A 19,158-nucleotide genomic window follows, 5' to 3' on the forward strand; every position below is an offset into this window, starting at 1 on the left:
AAAATAGAAACTAAAGTTTTTATACAAAGAGAATTTATAAATTCCCACAGTGACAACATTCATACAGTTGTTACACATTGTGGCTGTACCGCATGTAAATGTTCGACATTCTAAGTACCGTTTAATTGGAAGGGTCTACTATTTCATGAGTATAGTTAATTTTTACTCACTTGAAAAACATCCAAAAAGAATTTTTGGACTGAAGGTACTCTTATTTGTCTATGCTTCTTTCTCTTCTTTTTCTAAGCTACAATAGTATAGAATAAAATCTGAAAAGAGAACCATTTTCTTGCATCAGAGGACAATCAGATTATCTATGTTGGGTGGGATGTTGGTCTCTAATTACCAATTCGTGTTAATTATCCTTAGGTCAGGTATTCATCATATGAATTAATTATCTTGCATAGACTGGATTGTGGCTGTTGGTGGGTAAGGACAGAGCAGTGGAAGGTTGGTGGTGAGGATGGGTTGTTCAGGGTGTTGTAGCTCATTGTTTTTCTAGTTGGCATGATATTTTTATGATGATATATATATATCTGCCAGTCTTAGGAGTAGATGAAAGGTTTTTTACTTTAGTTTTTTTGTTTAAGAATTTTTTTTATTGGGATAAAATATATATAACATAAAATATGCCATTTCGACCATTGTTACATGTACAATTCAGTGGTATTAATTATATTCACACTGTTCTGTGACCATCACCACAATCCACTTCCAAATCTTTTCCATCATTCCAAATAGAAGGTGCTTTAGCTTTGAATTAAACTTCTCCTTTGCTTCAAAAAACAGCAACCATGACAGTGGTATTTAATCATTGTCCGGGTGTGATGCAGTTGCTTCTGCTGGTGGCTTTCCTTCCTGAAGCACGACCCCTGTCCAGTGCCTTGTGGTGATGGGCATGGCAGTACAACATCAGATATTACTTTGGCTGATACACCCCCCAAAACAACCTGGACTAGGATTTTGGGCCAGTGTAACCTCAAACTGTTTCTCCCTCCAGGTAAGCCAGCAAAGATTAGCAATAACATTCACATCACTAAGAAGACTTGGTTGATAGGTCTTGGCTAAAGGTTGACTGGGAGCGGCTGCTGTTTGACTTCATTGGAATTAAACCTCCCTGAGCTCCCTGAGAGTATTGCACAGCCGCTCGGGCTGTGATGCCCTGCCACTGCCTCCTTGGCATGGACAACACGTATTCAGCTCTGCTTAAGTGCAGTGACTTAGTCTGGAACTAACTTAAGCAGTTTTCACCTGTTGAAGAAGTCCACTCACAGGTGAAGTTTTCTGGGAGAAAAATCATGCTCAACTATGTTGAAAAAAGAATGAGAGGAAACCTGGATGGTTCTGGCTCCAGTAAATAATAGACTGGTTTTAGAACTTTACTTCCATGTGTAATTTTGTGGTTAGTCGCTTATGTCTGTGATGATAAATCATATACCTGCACAGGATTTCTGGCTCCCCAGTAAATCTCAAGCAAGTGCCCAAATGCTAATTTATCGTGATTCCTCAAACAGCATACCTTTATTTGCCAGATCAATGATCTAATAGCTGGCCCCCCACCCCCCTTCTTTTGTTTGGAAGAAGTGTCTTGCCCACACATAAATTCCTTAAATTTTGGGTGAGTGCTGGTTCCTAGAACAGCCTTAACTTTTCCAGGTGACCCCAGGATTGGGTTAAAAACTTCACTTGAGGATGTCCTAGCAGGTATATTTGATTTCCTATCTCCAAACCATTACCTATTCCGTTGAATGGCAAACCTGGCTGTACACTTGGAATCACCTCTAAACAGCCAAATGCCTGGCTCTCACCCTTGGCAATTCTGATTTAATTCATTGGGGTGCAGCCTGGACATCTGGATTGTTGAAGGAGCTCCTCAGGTGATGTTAACGTGCAGCAAATTTGGAGAGCCACTGAGCTAACTACTGATCCCGGCACCTAGCTTTACTAAGATTGCGAGAATCTTCCTAAGATTCTTACAGGCACTCACTCATAAAAACAGTTCTTGGATTCTTTTCCCTGTGATGGCAGGCACTGTGAGAGACTCCAGGAATACAGACATAAATACACCCTCAAGATACTTAGAGACTTGCAGTTGAGAGGGGCAGATACGCAAATATAGAATGCCACACTGAAGGACAGGTTAGTGTGATGGAGCATGGAGAAGGAAATAACAGCTGGAGAAGGCTTTGGACGGAAGAGGTGCAATCATGCTGCATATTAAAGGATATGGTAGAAGGGAGGTCCCCAGGTGAGAAGGGGGAGGAAGGGTACTCCGGAAGCAATGGCCGAAAAAATGAGGCAGCCTGAAACGGTAAGTACTTTGGTGGTGATATCTACACTGGAGGACTCAGCAGCAATCACGGAATCCTCCTCCTTACCCCCTACTCAATTTTGGATCTAGGTTTAGATAGAGATACCAATTTTGATGGAATTTTACCATTGTGCGTTGTCAAAGTTATGATCCATACTGACATCTATGGAAGAAAAAGTAGCTTTAAAAGTTTTTTGCCCAATAAATTCTTGCTAGAAAAATGGGTAATATTTCTGGGTAAAAGGCCCAGATAGCCTGTCATGTTCTAGAAGCCAACTACCATGGCTGTTCGTTTCCTTTATTCTGCTTTCCCAAAACTAGCTTAAATATTGGCCTTTCTTTGCTCAGCTTTAATGATGACCTTTTCTATTAAAACCATATCACAAATTACCAGTAGGTATTTACATCCATCCCAAAGTAATGAGGAAACAACTTTTGATCACTATCAGTCTGACTATAACTGAAACCCCACTTATTAGGGGAAAAACAAAAACAAAACCCCTTAAGCCCCATATTTAGAGATCATTATCGTTTCTCCTTTTTCTCCCGTGAAACGTATTCAAGCCTTTTGCTGTTATTTTCTGCAGTACACCATTATTTGTTTGGTATCTGGATGCCCTCCCAGTTTGAGCAGGTATCTACATTAAAGCTTCCTAAAGAGCCATTTCTAATGGCAACTACGCTTATTTCATGTGGGAGTGGGAGTGAGGGTGGGGAATGACTCTGTGGTTTCTAACTTCATCTATGAGCTATTTAAATGTTCATGGAAAGCAGCATTTGGGGTAAATGTATATGATTCCAAATGTACTACAGGACCTTTCAAATACAGACATGTCTCAAAAGTTGTCTTAAATTTGTGTTCGGTGGCACACAAGTCTCATTCCATGCAACTTAACCGATCTATGGGCTAATTCTAAAATGGAAAGTGATTTCAGTATGGACATCATTAGAATGTCTGAAAACCATTCATCACCTCGAAGACTCCTGGCTAGGAACTGGATTTACTTAGTCGTCTTTTATAGAAGTTCTCTAGATAAATGCTGTCCAGTAGAACTTTCTGCAGTGGTGGAAGTGTTCTGTAATCTACACTGTCCAGTAGGATAACCACTAGCTACATGGGGCTATTGCAGACTTGAAAGGTAACTGAGGAACTAAATTGTAAAGTTTATTTAATTTCAATTAATTCAAATTTAAATGATATAACCGCCTTCCCCACTGTTACCTCCTCTCACTTGTGCAGTCTCTCAAAGGAATTGGCATTGCATTTAGCAGTGGAAGTTGGTTGCAAGTGACACTGTGGGCTTTTTGCTGTCATTTCTTTATTAATAATGTAAATATTGCAAGGATGCTGTATGAATGCCTGATAATATGGCAGTGAGCAAGACACAGTCTCTGCTCTCATAGGGCTTACAGTCTGGTATGGCAGACATTTATTAAGTTGATAATTATCCATATTGTTAATGGATTAAGACTGTGATGATTGTTGCAAAGGAGAAACCCAAGAGGCTAGGAGAGTATAAAATGGGGGCCATATCTTCTTGTGAGATTAGTCAGAAACTTTAATCAGAGTTCTGTTTATTCACTAAACAAGAAAAGCTTGAGGCGACTTCCCTTCCCCAAGTTCAAGGCTGGGTCAGGCTGGCTGCAGGATCCAGGGCTCTCAGTGTAGGGCAGCTAACCTCTGCCATGTCATGACCTCCGAAGATGTGGGGTCTGTCTCATTAAGCTGCATGCAGACACATACTGCAAACTTCTGAACTTGATCAAGTCGCTTCTCTCCTAAACTATGCAGTTGTGATGATGTCAGTCACAGATAAGATGTGAGAAGAAGGGTGCAAATGTTTACAGGATACTGCATTTCCTCTCCAATATATGTTTTGACAAAGTTGTTTGGGCTCCAGCCCCAGCTTTTTCCTCTCTGCTCTTACAAATTTGTATTTGGTCCATTCAAGAAATGATGTGGAAATCAGTCCTGACATCCGAGACAGACAAAATGAGACACATGACAGCAAAGCATATGGCTCAAACAGACATCCTTATATGGCCAACGCAGACCATATTCCCAGAAATTCATATCTAGATAACACCACCTGCAGCTAAAGCCAAAAAACAAAGAGTTAACACGACAAAACGAGCAATATGCTACATAAATTGTGCTGCTTTAAGAGTGTAGAGAGATAGCCAACTGTATTTGAATTTAAAAAGACGGGGAAAAAAAAAATCCCACCCATGTCCTTAGAAAGTGCTCTGGTGGTAAGCATTGCTTTGCTAACACAGTCACTGGCGGCGTTGCCGTATCTTAAAAGCGTTCAAATTCTAAATGCTTTCTCTGTTTATTACAAATGTATGTGCTATTCAGAACTCTGAATGTGTTTTAATGCTCTCGGATATCTGCCTGCATATTTATCTTAATATGATGCCATCTGAAACATGCAGTAGTCCTTTCATTATTAAGTTTTTAAAAAAATCTTGTATATCTGTTACAATATTTTGTCTTTGCTACCTTTATGTAGCCAGTCTGAATGCCGCCTTGTATGATAAAAAATTGATATACTCTGTTTTAACTGTACATGCATGTTAAATAGCTCATGTATTTGACTTGCAATATTTCATGGTCCTGAGGTTTTCTATTTTGATAGCTAGATTTATAAAGTTTATTTTGTGTGAACTTTTTTCAATACTTCCTTGCATCTTTTGCCAAATATTAGATGCCTGTGCAGAATAAATTGATGTTTTTCTCCCTCCACCATGATAGTTTATCTTCACGTATGCCTAGGAAGGTGGTATTTTCCTAATTATTTTTCTGTTCTTCTTTATTTTAAGCTGGGCTTACACTGGCCAATGCTCAGTGGCCATATTAAGTATTCTAAAGGGTAGATAATATATAATAATTAAGTTCATCAGTGGACGCATGACTTGAAGGGCATAAATGTCTGTGTGCCATTTTACTTACGTCATTTCATATAACCATATAGTTCTGAAATAAAGAATGTGCTTAAGGGAAAATTATATATGTGTGATTAATAGACTCATAATAGTAGTATATTGTTATTCTTTATAATAAAGTCATTATTAGATGTCTTTGTCTTCATTTATTCTATCATTTTCCAAAGCCATGTCTATCCTTATTATACACTTTTATCTTTTATGTTTGAGAATTAGTTTGTAATTCCTGTATAAAAGGTGCTCTTCATATTTAAAGATTACTACTTTAATCCCCATGTTACGTTAGCAGTGACCAGGTCATTAGGGGGCTCAGGTAATCAGGAAGCTTTTTGTCTCATTTATTTGTGTAAATGATGGGATAAACATATTTACAATATTTTATTACAGTGTGTTTTAATATTGATATTTTCAATAACCCTTTTTTAGTACTTTTCTCTTTGCTCAAATTTTGTTTTACCCAACAACTTACTTTCTTTTTTTGAAAACATTCAACTTTAAGTGAAGTTGCATGGATAAATGTTTTTCTTTTTTTTTTCCGCAGTCCACTATCATTGTTCTTTATTTTTTTTTTCTTTTGCTATTGTTTGTAAATTTGTACAGCATGTTACTAGAATGCACTGTCCATTCAGAAAACCAGGCAGGTTTCAGGGAAGCATGTCAGGCGTCACCAGTTTGGAGCAACTACTAAAATATCCGTCTTGGAAATTCCCAGTTTAACCTATCATATTGCAAAAATCATTGTCAGTATGGAGATAATTGATATCTGTGTTTTTCTTTTAAATGTCAAATACCTTTTTTTAAATAAGTGTTAAGTACTTCCATCCACAATACCAACTCTGACACCAGTGCTACATTTTGCCATGTTTGTGTATTTCCTTATTGAGTAGATTTCTTATACTTTAATTAAAATATCTTCCTCCAGATTTCCCCACATTTCAACTTTTAAAAATGTGCTATCATGAGCTTTTTAGGAAAAATTGCCTTATATTTCTTTTCTTGTTTTTGATGCTGTGTTGTTGTGTTTTATTATCCCATGTTCTTTCTTCTGCTCAAGGCTTGGATTTATATGTGCCAGGATTCACGGTTGCCTTCCTCGATTTTGACTAACCTTTCCGGTTTGTGGGTGAAACTTGGGGGCCATTAGAGTGATATATTTTCATCGTGTTTCTCCTAAACTTGTCCTCCCCAGGAGGCCATTATTTCCTATACTTTATCTTCTGCTTTACCTTCTGCTTTTCTTAGATTTCTAATGTAAACTGTGTCTCTAAGAGTGTATTGGTAGCTTTAAAGAGCTTAATTTGCATATTTCCCTCTTATCTCAGTACTTGTGCTAACTTGTTGCTTTTTTATGTGTAACAAAATGTTTATCTGACTGGTTTTTCTCTTTACTAGTGTATTCTGAAAAATAATTCTTATAACATTTTTGGTTTTGTTTAATGATTAACTGCCTTCAGGGTATTAAGATGTTAGTACTAACACCTAAGCGATAAACACTGCATTTCTATTTTGGGCAAGATTGTAATGTTCTTCATTTTTATAGGAACTATATTTAATAGACTATCTAAATAAGGGGATCAAGATTATGTATGACCATTTATCTAACTCGGTAACTTACCCTAGATTTCAGCAGAAGTATTTACTGCTACCACAGATGTTTTTGCCCATCTAAACTTTCCTATCTTTCACCCGGTGTAAATTAATTCAAGAATGGTGGCATCTTCTCCTTTGTAATAAGTCAGGTCTCTTTCAAGTGACCCAAATTTTAAGTCGGTCACTATGAGTCGCGTATTCTTCCTCCAGCGTGTTGTGTGGCTCAGAAGTGAGGGAGTTTTGAACCAACCTCTGACCACTACAGAAAACTCTTACTCAGGTGTTTTTCGACATTGGCTCTTAATAGTTCCGGATTCACTCTCCTTTGAGGATAGATATTTGCGAGAGCGTTTCAAGGATTCTGGCCTTTATTCCTCTGCAGACGTTTCTGCATCCTCTGCGCTCCTCCGGAGAGATCTACCTCCCGATTGTCCCCTTCAGCCACTTCCTGAAGTCCCCCTACTTCAGCACTCAGCGCCTGTCACCTGCGTGTCCCGGCCCCTCTCCGGCGGGGCCGGTGCGCCCTCCCTGCCTCGCCTGTCCCTTGGGTGCCCGCCTGCGACGCTCCCGACGTATTCCTTTTTGTGGCTTTTGTGGCGTGTGGGTGGGTGGTTAGTTTTTTCCCCTGGCCCTCGCCCCCTCCTCCCCATCACTTTCATCCCCCGACCCCCCCACCCCCCCGCCAGTCCTGCCCCTCCTCCGCCCCGCTCACTCTCGCACACCTGCCCCTGCCGCCCGCGCGCCGCGCGCTCCCCTCCCCGCCGCGGCGGCCGCTGCCAGGGAAGCCCCCCTCCTCCTCCCCCTGCGCCCTCCCCGCGCGCCTGGCGGCGGCCGGCGCTGGCCCTCGCGCGGCGCCCTGTTATTCTGGGTATTGTGTGTAATAAATGTCGGGCCGCCTCACTCTAATCAAGCTCATTACAAATTCTTGCGCGCCCGGGGCCGGAAATCGTGCGCTCCCCCCACCCCTTCCCTCACTCATTCACTAGTTACTTGTCTTTCTGCTTTTTAACTCGCCGCCCCCGCCCCCTCCCCCAATCCCGGCCCTCCAGCCCGGGTTTTAATCCCCATCCCTTTTCCGCCTTCTCCTTGCACCCTGCCCCCCCCCCCCGCCGCCTTCCTCCTCCGCTCCGCACCCCCTTCCTCCTCCTCTCCCTCCCCCCTCCGCCGCCGCCGCCGCCGCCGCCGCCGCCGCCACTTTCTCGTTCGCTCCCGCTCCCCGGACGCGGCGGCTGAGCCGGCCCCGCTGGGGAAGGGCTCGGGGCGGCGGCGGGCGGCCGGGAGGAGGCTGCGTGCTCGGGGCTGGGGCTGCGAGCGGGGTGATTTTGTATTAAAATGAGGAGGAGGAAGAAGAGGCAGCCACAGCGGCGGCGGCGGCGGCAGCGGCAGCAGCAGCGGCAGGAGCAGCGGCGTGGAGGGCTGCAGCCCGGGCGGACGCGCGGAGCCGAGCGGGGCACGGCGGCGGCGGCGACAGCGGCCGGGATGAGTCAACTAATAATTTAATGGGGGCAGAGACGGCAGCGAGGGGGAGAGCGAGAGAGAGCGAGCGAGGGAGAGAGAGAGAGAGCAGCAGCCCCGTCCGGGGACTCGCGCTCACACGCACGCACACACACACACACAAACACACACACCTCTCCCTGTGCCACCCAGCAACAACCGGCCTCGTCACAACAACAACAGCCACAGCCGCCCTCTAGCCTGCCCGGGGACCGAGCATAAAGCCGGGGCGACTCCAGAGGACGCTTCCCACCCCCCTCCTTCATCTCGGGAAACTCCTCATCAGTTTTGTTGGGGTTTCTGGGTTTCTTTTTCCTCCCAAGTGTTAGTGCCATTGTGGGGGCTCGTTGTTTACCTCGGACTCCGGCGGAGTGAGAGCTTGGCGACTTTTTCGGGGGAGGGGGCGGGGAGTTTGTCGCCGCCGAGTCGGTGGAGGTGGCTGGGGGTGCCTCCGGATTCTCTCCCCCTCCCCCCAAACCCTCTTTCTCTCGCCCTCACACACTCGGCTCCCCAGGCGCTCACCGCCCCGCGTCAATGGGCAGGGAGGGGGTCCTCGGGGCTGTCGTCAGCGAGGGCCGAATCAAAAGTGGCATTTTAGTGCCTTTCCGGGGCTTTTTTCGCGACCTTCTGCCCCCCACCCTCGCTGTCCCCCGGTAGATGCCCTCGTTGGGGGTGCGAGGCTGTGGGAAGAAAGTTTAAGGTTTGTTAATATTAGTCGCAATTGTTGGGGAGGGGGGTGGGGGCGATTGGAAGGGAGGCGAGGTGGCCGTCCCCTCTCTGCGTTCTCTGGGGTTATTGGAGAATAATATCGCAAGTGACAGCCAGAAGTAGACTTTCTGTCCTTACACCGAAGAATCCGAGAGAGCAGGAGGGAGGGAGGGAAGCGAGGGGACCTTTTTTCCTTTCTGGAGACCTTGTCCGCAGTGGGTTTTTTTTTTTTTTTTTAAAGAGAATCCTCAGTCACCACCTCGCCTCCCCAGCACCACCACAGTGTACAGCTCATAACGGGTTTTGCTTTGTTTTTACGATTTTCCCCCCAACGAATCACTTGTCAGATCAATTTTATCTTCTCCCTCCTCCCTACTTCCCACTCTCCCCTCCTCCCCCATCGAAAACCCCGTTCTCTGAGGTTAGACATTTTACAAACCATATATGTTGTTTTTCGAATTGTGATTTTTTTTTTAACCCCCCTCTCCCATGGCTGCTCTTCTAGACGTTTATTTCTGCCCTTCCCCCGCTTAGGGGGGCGGGGTAGGGGAAGAGAAAATAATACAATTTCAGGGGAAGTCGCCTTCAGGTCTGCTGCTTTTTTTTTTTTAATTAAAAAAAAAAGGACATAGAAAACATCAGTCTTGAACTTCTCTTCAAGAACCCGGGCTGCAAAGGAAATCTCCTTTGTTTTTATTATTTATATGCTGTCAAGTTTTGAAGTGGTGAGTTTCAGGTCGGTTTTGCTAATTTCACTCAGTAAAACTGCAGTGTTTCTGTTTCTAGATAGTACTTTGCTTCTTTGTCTCTTTAAAAGGTCACAGTGAAAGCTTGGCCTGGATCGTGCCGGCCATATGGAATGGATAAGGGCACACTCTCTTAAAATGTGGTTATGGGGTTCTGTGGGGGCGAGGGAGGCGATCCAGCAAGGAACTCCTTGAAAAGGATCCCACACTACAAAAAAGAGGTTCCTGGAACTGGAATTTCGTGCTTTTCTCTTTCTTTTTAGAGGAAATAATCGTTGTGTCTGAGTTCACTGTTTTATTCAGTAATTATCATATACGGACTTAGTTTATGGGCAGGGAAATGGGATTTTGAGAAAGTAGCCTGCTTTCTGTGTGCCAACCAGACGTTACACTAAAATGGGTAATAAAATGTGTAACTCAAAAGAAACTCTTGAGCCTGGCATCTGTTGAGACCACTCTTAGTTCCTGGGCTGTCAGTCCTGCAGGCCTGGTGGAGGCTGCTGTTTGCAATTCCAAACTGAGGTTTAGTGAACTTCAGCCTTGGGCATGGAGTTTAAATGAGTAAATTGGGTGTTTTATGTGCACGTAATTTTGCTTTATAATGTAAAGCTTTTTACAAGATGACTTGAGTGTTTAATAGACACTTATAGGTGGGTATTCGAAGGACAATTTTACATGACCTATATGATGTTCTGATTGTCAATACATTAACTAAATTATAATCTATCACTTTCATTTGCTGTAGCTTATAATGCTGTTAAGCCTCATGACTACTTAATATATTTTGTAGCAGTAACTTTGATGCTGTTGTCTGCTTTCTCTTTTTTTCCCCTCTTACATTGCCCCACGGGTTATGTATTTTCTTTTCAAATCATATGTTTTAAAATTCAGCTTCTGCTCTAGGGTAAGGCAACCAATTTCAGAAAAAGCAGCTCTGTATTATAATCCAGATGCAACATTATAAAGAGTGTTTTGAATAAGTTAATAATCATCACTCTAATTTTGGCTTTAGACTGCAGTTTAATATAATGGAAAAGAGTAATCTTGATAAAAAGTGGTTAAAAGAGGCACGTTTATTGTTAATGAACCTCATAACCAAAAACAGATGGGACTGCGATCACGGTAAACCTTTAGTTCTCAGCGTGCCACGCTACAGTACAAGGATAAATAGCCATTATTTCTCAAACTTTATAATTCTTCAGTTGGCATTCTTAAGGTTGCTTTTAAACCTGCAGTTTACCATTGCTCCCCCCTCTCCATTCACCTCTTTTCTTGATTATAATGGACAAAGTAATCTATGGTTAAACAGAGGACAGAAATGCTTATAGAAAGGCCATCCTAATAAAAGCTGGCTTTCAGCAAATCTGGATCTAAATAGTTTCTTCAGTATAATTTTTTTTTCAATTACAAGATATGTCCAATTACCAGATAGCTGGAAGAACATGCTAACTATCCTGTTCACTCTGGTTTTCCTAAATATGATCCCCTCCCCCTTAGTACTGCTAAGCTCAATTCTTCAAGTGTCATGAAAGTTCATAAAATAATTCTAATCACCTGTTCTTATCAGTTCTACTTCACACTGTATTTTAGAAGTGACTATACTACTGTGCTAATTGCTTTGTTATAAATTGTATGAAAATTGATGTCCAATGTATAATATAACTGAAAATAATTATCTGTTCATTTTTTTCTGACGTGAGCTAAGATGTTGACTTCATTATGTACTGAGATTATTTTTGAACACTGGCAATTGTGTTTTACCAAAATCACCAGGATTTTTTTAGAAAGCAAGTTTGGCACTTCAATCTAATGTACATATCACAAAGTATTTTCAAGTTTTTTGCTAATTAAACTGTTAACAGCATTCTGTTACTAATGAACACCTGAATATTAAGTCTAAAACATGTGAGTTGTAATGCTTCAGTATGTGGAATATTTGAAGAAATCCTCTACTTCTACCCATTTGCTTAGGGGTGAAATGATCCAATCAGGTGTTTGGGCCAAAACTTGCCTAGATCTTTAACAGGTCACATAACTCTTGAAACTTTGATGGTAGAAAACTTTTTCTATGAATTAACCTATGAACCCAATACGGAACTTAAAAAGCAAATGTTTGCTACCTTCTTTTGAGATGGTATATATGTCTATTTTTTTCCTTATGAAAATTAAACTATGTAAAAGTGTAAAGATAGACATCAAATTTAACTGGTATTTTGGACTGTGACAATCTTTCCATCCTTGATTAAACTGTTGCTGTTCTGTAATAAGTTTTATAATTTTAAAAAATTAGGACTACATAAAATACAGTTTATTTTGTTTTTAGCTATACTTGTGGTAATTCTTATTCTAAAAGTAAATGCATTTTCCCCTCCTAGTTTTGTTTGTAGGTGACAAGTTGCCTTTTTATTCATATATGTTAGTACAGTTTCCACAAATTATTCTATTACCTTGAATAGAATTGTAATGCTGTTATCTAGAAATATAGTAGCATCTGCATTGTATTATATATGTAGTTAAGCAATCTTACAAATATATTTGTGGGGAGAGCTATCTAGAGGTAAAACATTTACATGGCGTGTATAGAGAGAGAGAAAGAGAGAGAAACCCCCACCCAATTATAACATGTCTTCTTTTTAAATTCTGGCAGGTGATCTTTAGAGGGTAACTGAGTATGGATCATTTGAACGAAGCAACTCAGGGGAAAGAGCATTCAGAAATGTCTAACAATGTGAGCGATCCGAAGGGTCCACCAGCCAAGATTGCCCGCCTGGAGCAGAACGGGAGCCCGCTGGGAAGAGGAAGGCTCGGGAGTACAGGTGCAAAGATGCAGGGAGTGCCTTTAAAACACTCGGGCCATCTGATGAAAACCAACCTTAGGAAAGGTAAATACTTTTGAGCCAAATCCTGGAAAGCTGCGAGCCCTTGCGTCTACCCAAGGTTGCTTTGTGAGGGGGTGGAGGGCAGAACATGTGTTTCTATGTGCTTTTCCTTGATTCTCTATCTGATGTGAAATTAGTTACATTCCTGGCTGCAGTGTCAGTCATATTTTGAAAGTGTAGGCTGTGTGCGTGAGTGGAGCATCTTACTCTACTACAGACTGGCATCACTGGACAGATTGGATGATAGGGACTGAATTAAATATAATGGTCTTAGTTACACAAGGCTTCCATTGATAAGGTGTTATTGTAGTAGAGAATATTTAGGTGGCTACTTCTTAAACTAACCTTGATTAAACTAATCCTGATTAAGAATAAGACACTTAGGTTGAGTACCTCCCTAGCTTTTTCTCACAGGATTGCTAGTTGTAAGGCAGTTTCAAAGACAATGGAAATTTTATGTGATATCATGTAGAAGCTTTCTAATGTCATTTTTTGTGGCTTGTTTTCTTAAGAACAAATTTATTATTTAGCAGTGAAAAACCTAATGATTCTAGTTTTTGACTTTTCTATAATTGGGTATGTTTGATAAAGGAAGGGCAGATTTAGGCAAGTTCGTAAAGGGAGGATGTGTAACTGTGTGAGTCCTTTCTAGCAATTTTATATTAAACTGATGAAGTTTAACAACTTTCTTTTCAACACTGTCATTTGTGTAAAGCTGTGCCTATACTGGGTATAACATGTGTGCCTCAGAGTGGTCTTTATTTTGTCTCTGAATAACTGCGTATAGGATTCAGATTTTCCTTACATTTGCTAAGCAAGGGATGAAAATGTCATCTTTTAGCAACCAAGAATATTAAGTAGATAAAGTTAGAAGGCAGAGGAATTTCATTGTGTTTGATGCATAACATTTATCATACAATCATTTATTTTTTCCTTGGTTTGGTGAAAACAAAGAATATATTGATCTTGAAATGAACAGACACAGCAGTCCGTATTGTTAGATCTTTATCTATTAAAAATGGAAAAACAGCACTTCAGCAAATTCTTTGGCCTCTACTCATGATTACCCTATTTATTGATTGTTTGCCAAGAATGTATGCATCTTAAGAAAGCCAGGGTAAGAGCATTAAAAATATAATTTATTACGGCTTTTCAAACAGAGTGCATTAATATTGTACTGTGAAGCACTGGGGCTCTATAAAAAAGACTTTCTGACGCCTGCAAACATATAAGTTCCATAAATTCCTAAATAGGAGATTTCAGCTGTCTCTGGTATTATGTGATATTTGCACAGCAAACTTTAATGCCAGGACAGTTTTAGACAAGGATTCTACAGACTTCACTGCTCCTTATGGCAGACGTGCTGTTTACACAGGCTCATAAACCTTCAGCAAAAGCTTCTAAGACTGCCTCCAGGTTTAAATCATGTGGTATTTTTAGCATTCAGCAGTGACCAGTGCACTCCCCTTTTAATGCTGGAAGGTTATGAAGTTGCTGTAGTTGGAAGTCTCGCCAAACACTAGCACAAATAATCAGACAGTTCAGGGAAGGCTCCTGTTCAGCATTACTCCCAGTTATCAGGAGGGCAACCGTGACAGTTTGCTAGAAGATTTAGCAGCTAGACTTGGAACTAAATGATACTATTGTCACTTTATCAATAGCCACCTTTATTATCTACAGGATACCTCTAAACTTGATCAGGAAAGTCCAAAATAAATCCAATATATTTCAACGGTTTGAAAAACCTGCAGTTATTTCATGGGTTTAAGGAGCCGCATAAAGTAGAACTCATCTGTATTATCCTGTAAGAGGAAAAATCAATGCGTATGTTTTTGTTGTACTAACCTAACTCTTTGAAGACATCAGGACAGAGGGAGGAGAAACCAAAGTACAGTAATTTCACTTCCTGCTCGAATGCTTTTTTTTTTTAAGCGTTGCATTCATAGTGACTTATTTGAAAAATGCAGTTTAATTGTAGAAGGTTGTCTGCTTCCTTCACACAACAAAATTACTAAAGCCTTTTGGTGGTGGTGGTGTGTTGTTTTTTTCTTTTTCATCTTATTTTTCATGTGCATGGTTTCTGTTTGACAGGTGCTAGATAAAAATTGTGGCTGGGATGAGAGAGACTACTTTAGAAAAAGGGGTTGGATGTTTTTGTTTATTTGTTTAGGAGATTCTGCCAAAGTACCTTCAAGCCAAGGAAGAAATCACCAGTTTGCATATTGCTGTGTTTGCTGTGGTCTCCCCAAGTCTTCTTCTGAGCCCTGATGGGTTCTCTGTCTGTTATAAAACAGCTGAATGAATGACAAGAATATTGGCAAGCTCTGCGGCTTGTTTTTCATGCCTAGCCTGTTGGGTACCTCTGATTGAGTTTGTGAGCTTTCCTAAGTAAACCTAGAGGGGTTTATTTGTCAGAGCTGGGATCTCTTGTGAACAGTTCACTAAAGATTTGGTGAAGATGCACATGTAGAAAAATGTAGCGGTTTTATTGCCGGCTTTTGTTCAGCGGAAACAAGCAAATAGAGCGTTTTTAAAGGGCATCTCTGGTGTCAGTAGGAAATGCTGAATTTTAGCTCTGGTTGGCATGCACCAGACATCTTCAGAAGTTGGTATGATTCTGCGAGTCCAGAGGGCAGAGCTTATAGAGGCGTTAATGTTACAGGACTAATTGGGGATCCTGGGTGCCCTGTTAAAGTAACCCTTGTCATCATTTATGCTAAAGATGATACCCTCCTGGCAGTTTGCCACAGTACAGTTCAGATGCATCTGCTTTTAACCCTTTTCCGTTTATCACTGGAAGTCTGACAGTGCGCTGCATAAACACCTTGAGGACTACAGCACTCTGTGATTTCAGTTTCTAGAAACCTCTTTTCTAACGGTGTGGCCTGGGCTTATCAATCATCTGGCTACTGAGTTATTGCGTTGGATTAAAGTAAATAAAGAGAGAACACGTGAAATCTATGCAGATTCCTTTATCCTAGTATGTCCTGATGAGACCAGTTTCCTTTTGTTTCTCTCATTTTTATCCCATTTGCTACAGCAAAGGTTGTTCATTTTAAAGACGTGTGATTACGGTGATATCTTTTTAGTCAGGTAGATCAAATGAGTAGCCATAACAATAAATCTTATTTATCTACATTATGCACCTATTGAAATCATATATTATGAGCATCAGTTTGGTTAAGTTTTGTGTTTCTCTTATGGAACCGTTCAAGTAAATATCTTTAAAAAGGAAGAAAATGCTAATGATTTTGTGGCCAAAGATAATTAGTTTGGACACAAACAGGGGAAGTTTAATATTACCAAAAGCATGTGGGGAGCACACAGGTGGGTTCTTCTGAAGATGATGATAGTGAGTTACGTTTGCACATTGCGTATCACTCACAGCAAATCAGACCAGACACTTGGTTCTCTCTCGTCACCATTATTATTTGTTCAAAAAGGTAATTCTGCGTTCACTGATTTTGGAAAATGCACTGTTAAAATTAAAGCAGAGCCCGAGTTACCTTAGGACCAAGTTCACATTCTATTTAAATATTTCTCCTACAACTTTAAAAAAATAAAAGAATGTATATGTTTGTGTGTGGGTGCCTGTATTTCTGTGCCCTGTCTGCCTTGGAAACGCAGTCTCCCCTTCTCTCACTGTTGCGAGGATTTATTTTCATGGCTTAGTTTTTCCTCCCCCCAGACTGTATTTCTGAAGATTGTTGCTTTGCGTCTCTTTTTCTCTGTCTCTTTGATAGGAACCATGCTTCCAGTTTTCTGCGTGGTGGAACATTATGAAAACGCCATTGAATATGATTGCAAGGAGGAGCATGCGGAATTTGTGTTGGTGAGAAAGGATATGCTTTTCAACCAGCTGATAGAAATGGCTTTGCTGTCTCTGGGTTATTCGCATAGCTCTGCTGCCCAGGCCAAAGGTAAATACTGCATATGTGGGCTTGGAAACATTGCTTGGCATCCTTTGTTTACCTTGCAGAGAAAGCACTGAATATTTTTATTCAAAGGACTGTAGCCTGTGTATTACATTGGTTCCTTATAGACTGGGGCTTTAAAAAATTGGCTTAATTCAGTTTGGTTTAGTTAACACACATTTTGCTCATGTGGAATGTCGAGGTAGATTTTTTTTTTAAATTACTTCAGCTGAATCATTAGTATGCTTATTGACCTTAATAATCTGCTCCACTGAGGACCCACAAGGAAGTGAGGAGCGTATTTGAGCAGATGGACTGTTGAGAGTCAATTTGCATTTATGACTGAATATCTAGTTCTGTTTCTTTTATTCTGTTTCTGATGGTTTTATGGGCTGTAAAGTATTTTTCAATGCTGATTCCCATTGCAATAGAGAATCTTATCTAAATCGTAAAGCCATTTAGAACTGGTTCAGCTATGTCTTATTAGAACTTCCTGTTAGGTTAGGAAAATGTGGCCTATACATAGATTTTATTGATGGGGTTTTATTTCCAAAATAATAAACAACCCTACAGTCATTTACATAATTTCACAATTTGGAAAGCTTAGCTGTGAATATTTTCATTGACCTGCCTTTTAGAGGGAAGGGAATCATTCAAACAGAAATAACAATATTGCTTGTGGTGGGGGCAATGAAAAAAAACCTCCTTCTACTAGATAGGTTATCTGAGGGGTAAAATATTTAGTGACATATTCTCTTTATCCGGAATAGGGCTAATCCAGGTTGGAAAGTGGAATCCAGTTCCACTGTCTTATGTGACAGATGCCCCTGATGCCACGGTAGCAGATATGCTTCAAGACGTGTATCATGTGGTCACACTGAAAATTCAGTTACACAGGTGAGTCAGGACAGCAATTCTAGGGCAAGACATCCTTCTTACCTGATCTTTGAAATAAAGCTTCTCTGGTCAACCTTCAGTTTTTATTTACTCTGTGTTTCAGAAAGGTTAATCAAATTGGTTTTGTTACCTTCTGCTTTATTTTCCTAACTTCAATGTATAATTTAAAAGCAACTTTTCCCCCCAAATTTATAGGTTTGTGCAGGTTATCGAAAGATAAGACTTTTTATATTTAGTCAATTAAATGATGCATTACAAGAAGGCATTTTACATAAAGTTTACTTAAGAGAAAAATATTTTTGCATATCATGAACAATGCCATCTGTGTACATTTTGTGAAAGAATGCCTTCTTCACTATTGCTGCGATCTTATTTATTTATATATTTTTTACCATTTTAATTCGTAAGAACAGAGTCATGAAAGGAAAACGGTTAATACGTTAATGCTTTTCACGGTGGCTCGTGAGAAAGCAGTACACCTTAAATTGTCTTCCCAAGCGCATCAGAGCAGGAAGGTAGAAGTAACATGAAAAAATAGCCACCACAGGCAGCTGATGTATAATTCATGCATCGATACAGCAGATGTGTTGTATAAAGTAATTAACTAATCGGAACAATCAGGAGACCGAGAGCAATCTCCAGATGCATCTGTTTGATGCGCAAAATGAAATCTGTCTGTCTTAAAGGAATGTTCTGCAGCGGGATGCAATCTTGTAATAATCCCCTTTCTAATCTATGTCTCAAATAGTTGCCCCAAACTAGAAGACTTGCCTCCCGAACAATGGTCGCACACCACAGTAAGGAATGCTCTGAAGGACTTACTGAAAGATATGAATCAGAGTTCGTTGGCCAAGGAGTGCCCCCTTTCACAGGTACTTAGCATAGCATGTAATAAATAATAAGACAACATGGGCAGCCCTGATTTGAGGTTTGATGGGGCTCCATAGTTTACAGCAACTGGTATCTGAAGCAAGAACCTGCCAAAAATGCAAAGTGACTTGACCACTGGTGACTTTTAAAAATATGCCTGATTCATTCTGAACAGAGCCCTTACACTTTTTCTCCCTTGGGGAAAAGAGCGAAGGAAAAACAGCTCAGCAGAAGACTACACCAGCTTTTTTTTAGATTTCTCTTCCAAGTGCTCTGAGCATGGAAGCTCCGTTCTCATTACTGCCCTTATTTAAGAAGGTGTTCAAGGTGGTAAGACTTCCCAGAACCTTCGGTCATGTGAATGGCAGTGTAAGCGTTAACATGCAAAACTTCACCATGCTACCTGAAGAAAATAAGAGGACAGTTTTTGGATACTTTGTTCATTACCAAAAAAAAGAAGAGAAAGCATTTAGTAAAAATAATTATAAAAATAAGGAGTCTCTTCCTGGTAATTAAAGGTTGAATAGTTATTGTTTGTCAGGATTTTGTCAGCAGTTTCGTGGCATTTGTTTACCGTTTTGTTTTGTTTTGTTTTTTAGTGGAATCTTAATTTTTCCTCCTAGATGCCTGTCATACTATTAGGGGTTTTTGAAATGAGGCAAAGATTTATTATTATTGTACTTGATTTTTTAGAATGAATTTTGGTGGAGGGTAACTAAAACTAGATAGAGACTGCTTCTGCTTTTACATTTAAAACCAAATGTCATTGTTGATAATGCTCAGCTGATTTCACATAAAAAAGA

At 40.6% G+C, this 19,158-nt stretch overlaps 1 protein-coding gene across 7 annotated transcripts in view; it reads left to right on the forward strand.

Moving 5' to 3' along the window:
* The window catches only part of SATB1 (SATB homeobox 1), a 90,373-nt gene that overhangs the window by 5,433 nt on the left and 65,782 nt on the right, over positions 1–19,158 (forward strand). For 2 of the 7 annotated variants that reach the window (XM_014731844.3, XM_070239062.1), the window contains exons 2-5: positions 12,443–12,677; positions 16,418–16,594; positions 17,359–17,485; positions 18,234–18,357. In XM_014731844.3, the coding sequence (XP_014587330.2) occupies positions 12,467–12,677; positions 16,418–16,594; positions 17,359–17,485; positions 18,234–18,357 (639 nt within the window). In that variant the 5' untranslated portion in view covers positions 12,443–12,466. Of the gene's footprint in view, positions 1–8,176; positions 9,786–12,442; positions 12,678–16,417; positions 16,595–17,358; positions 17,486–18,233; positions 18,358–19,158 lie in introns of those variants that run through there. The other 5 variants (XM_023620878.2, XM_023620875.2, XM_023620877.2 and 2 more) reach the window with 5 other exon arrangements.

This window comes from Equus caballus, chromosome 16 (genome assembly GCF_041296265.1).
Source record: "Equus caballus isolate H_3958 breed thoroughbred chromosome 16, TB-T2T, whole genome shotgun sequence".
Taxonomy (NCBI): Eukaryota; Metazoa; Chordata; class Mammalia; order Perissodactyla; family Equidae; genus Equus; species Equus caballus.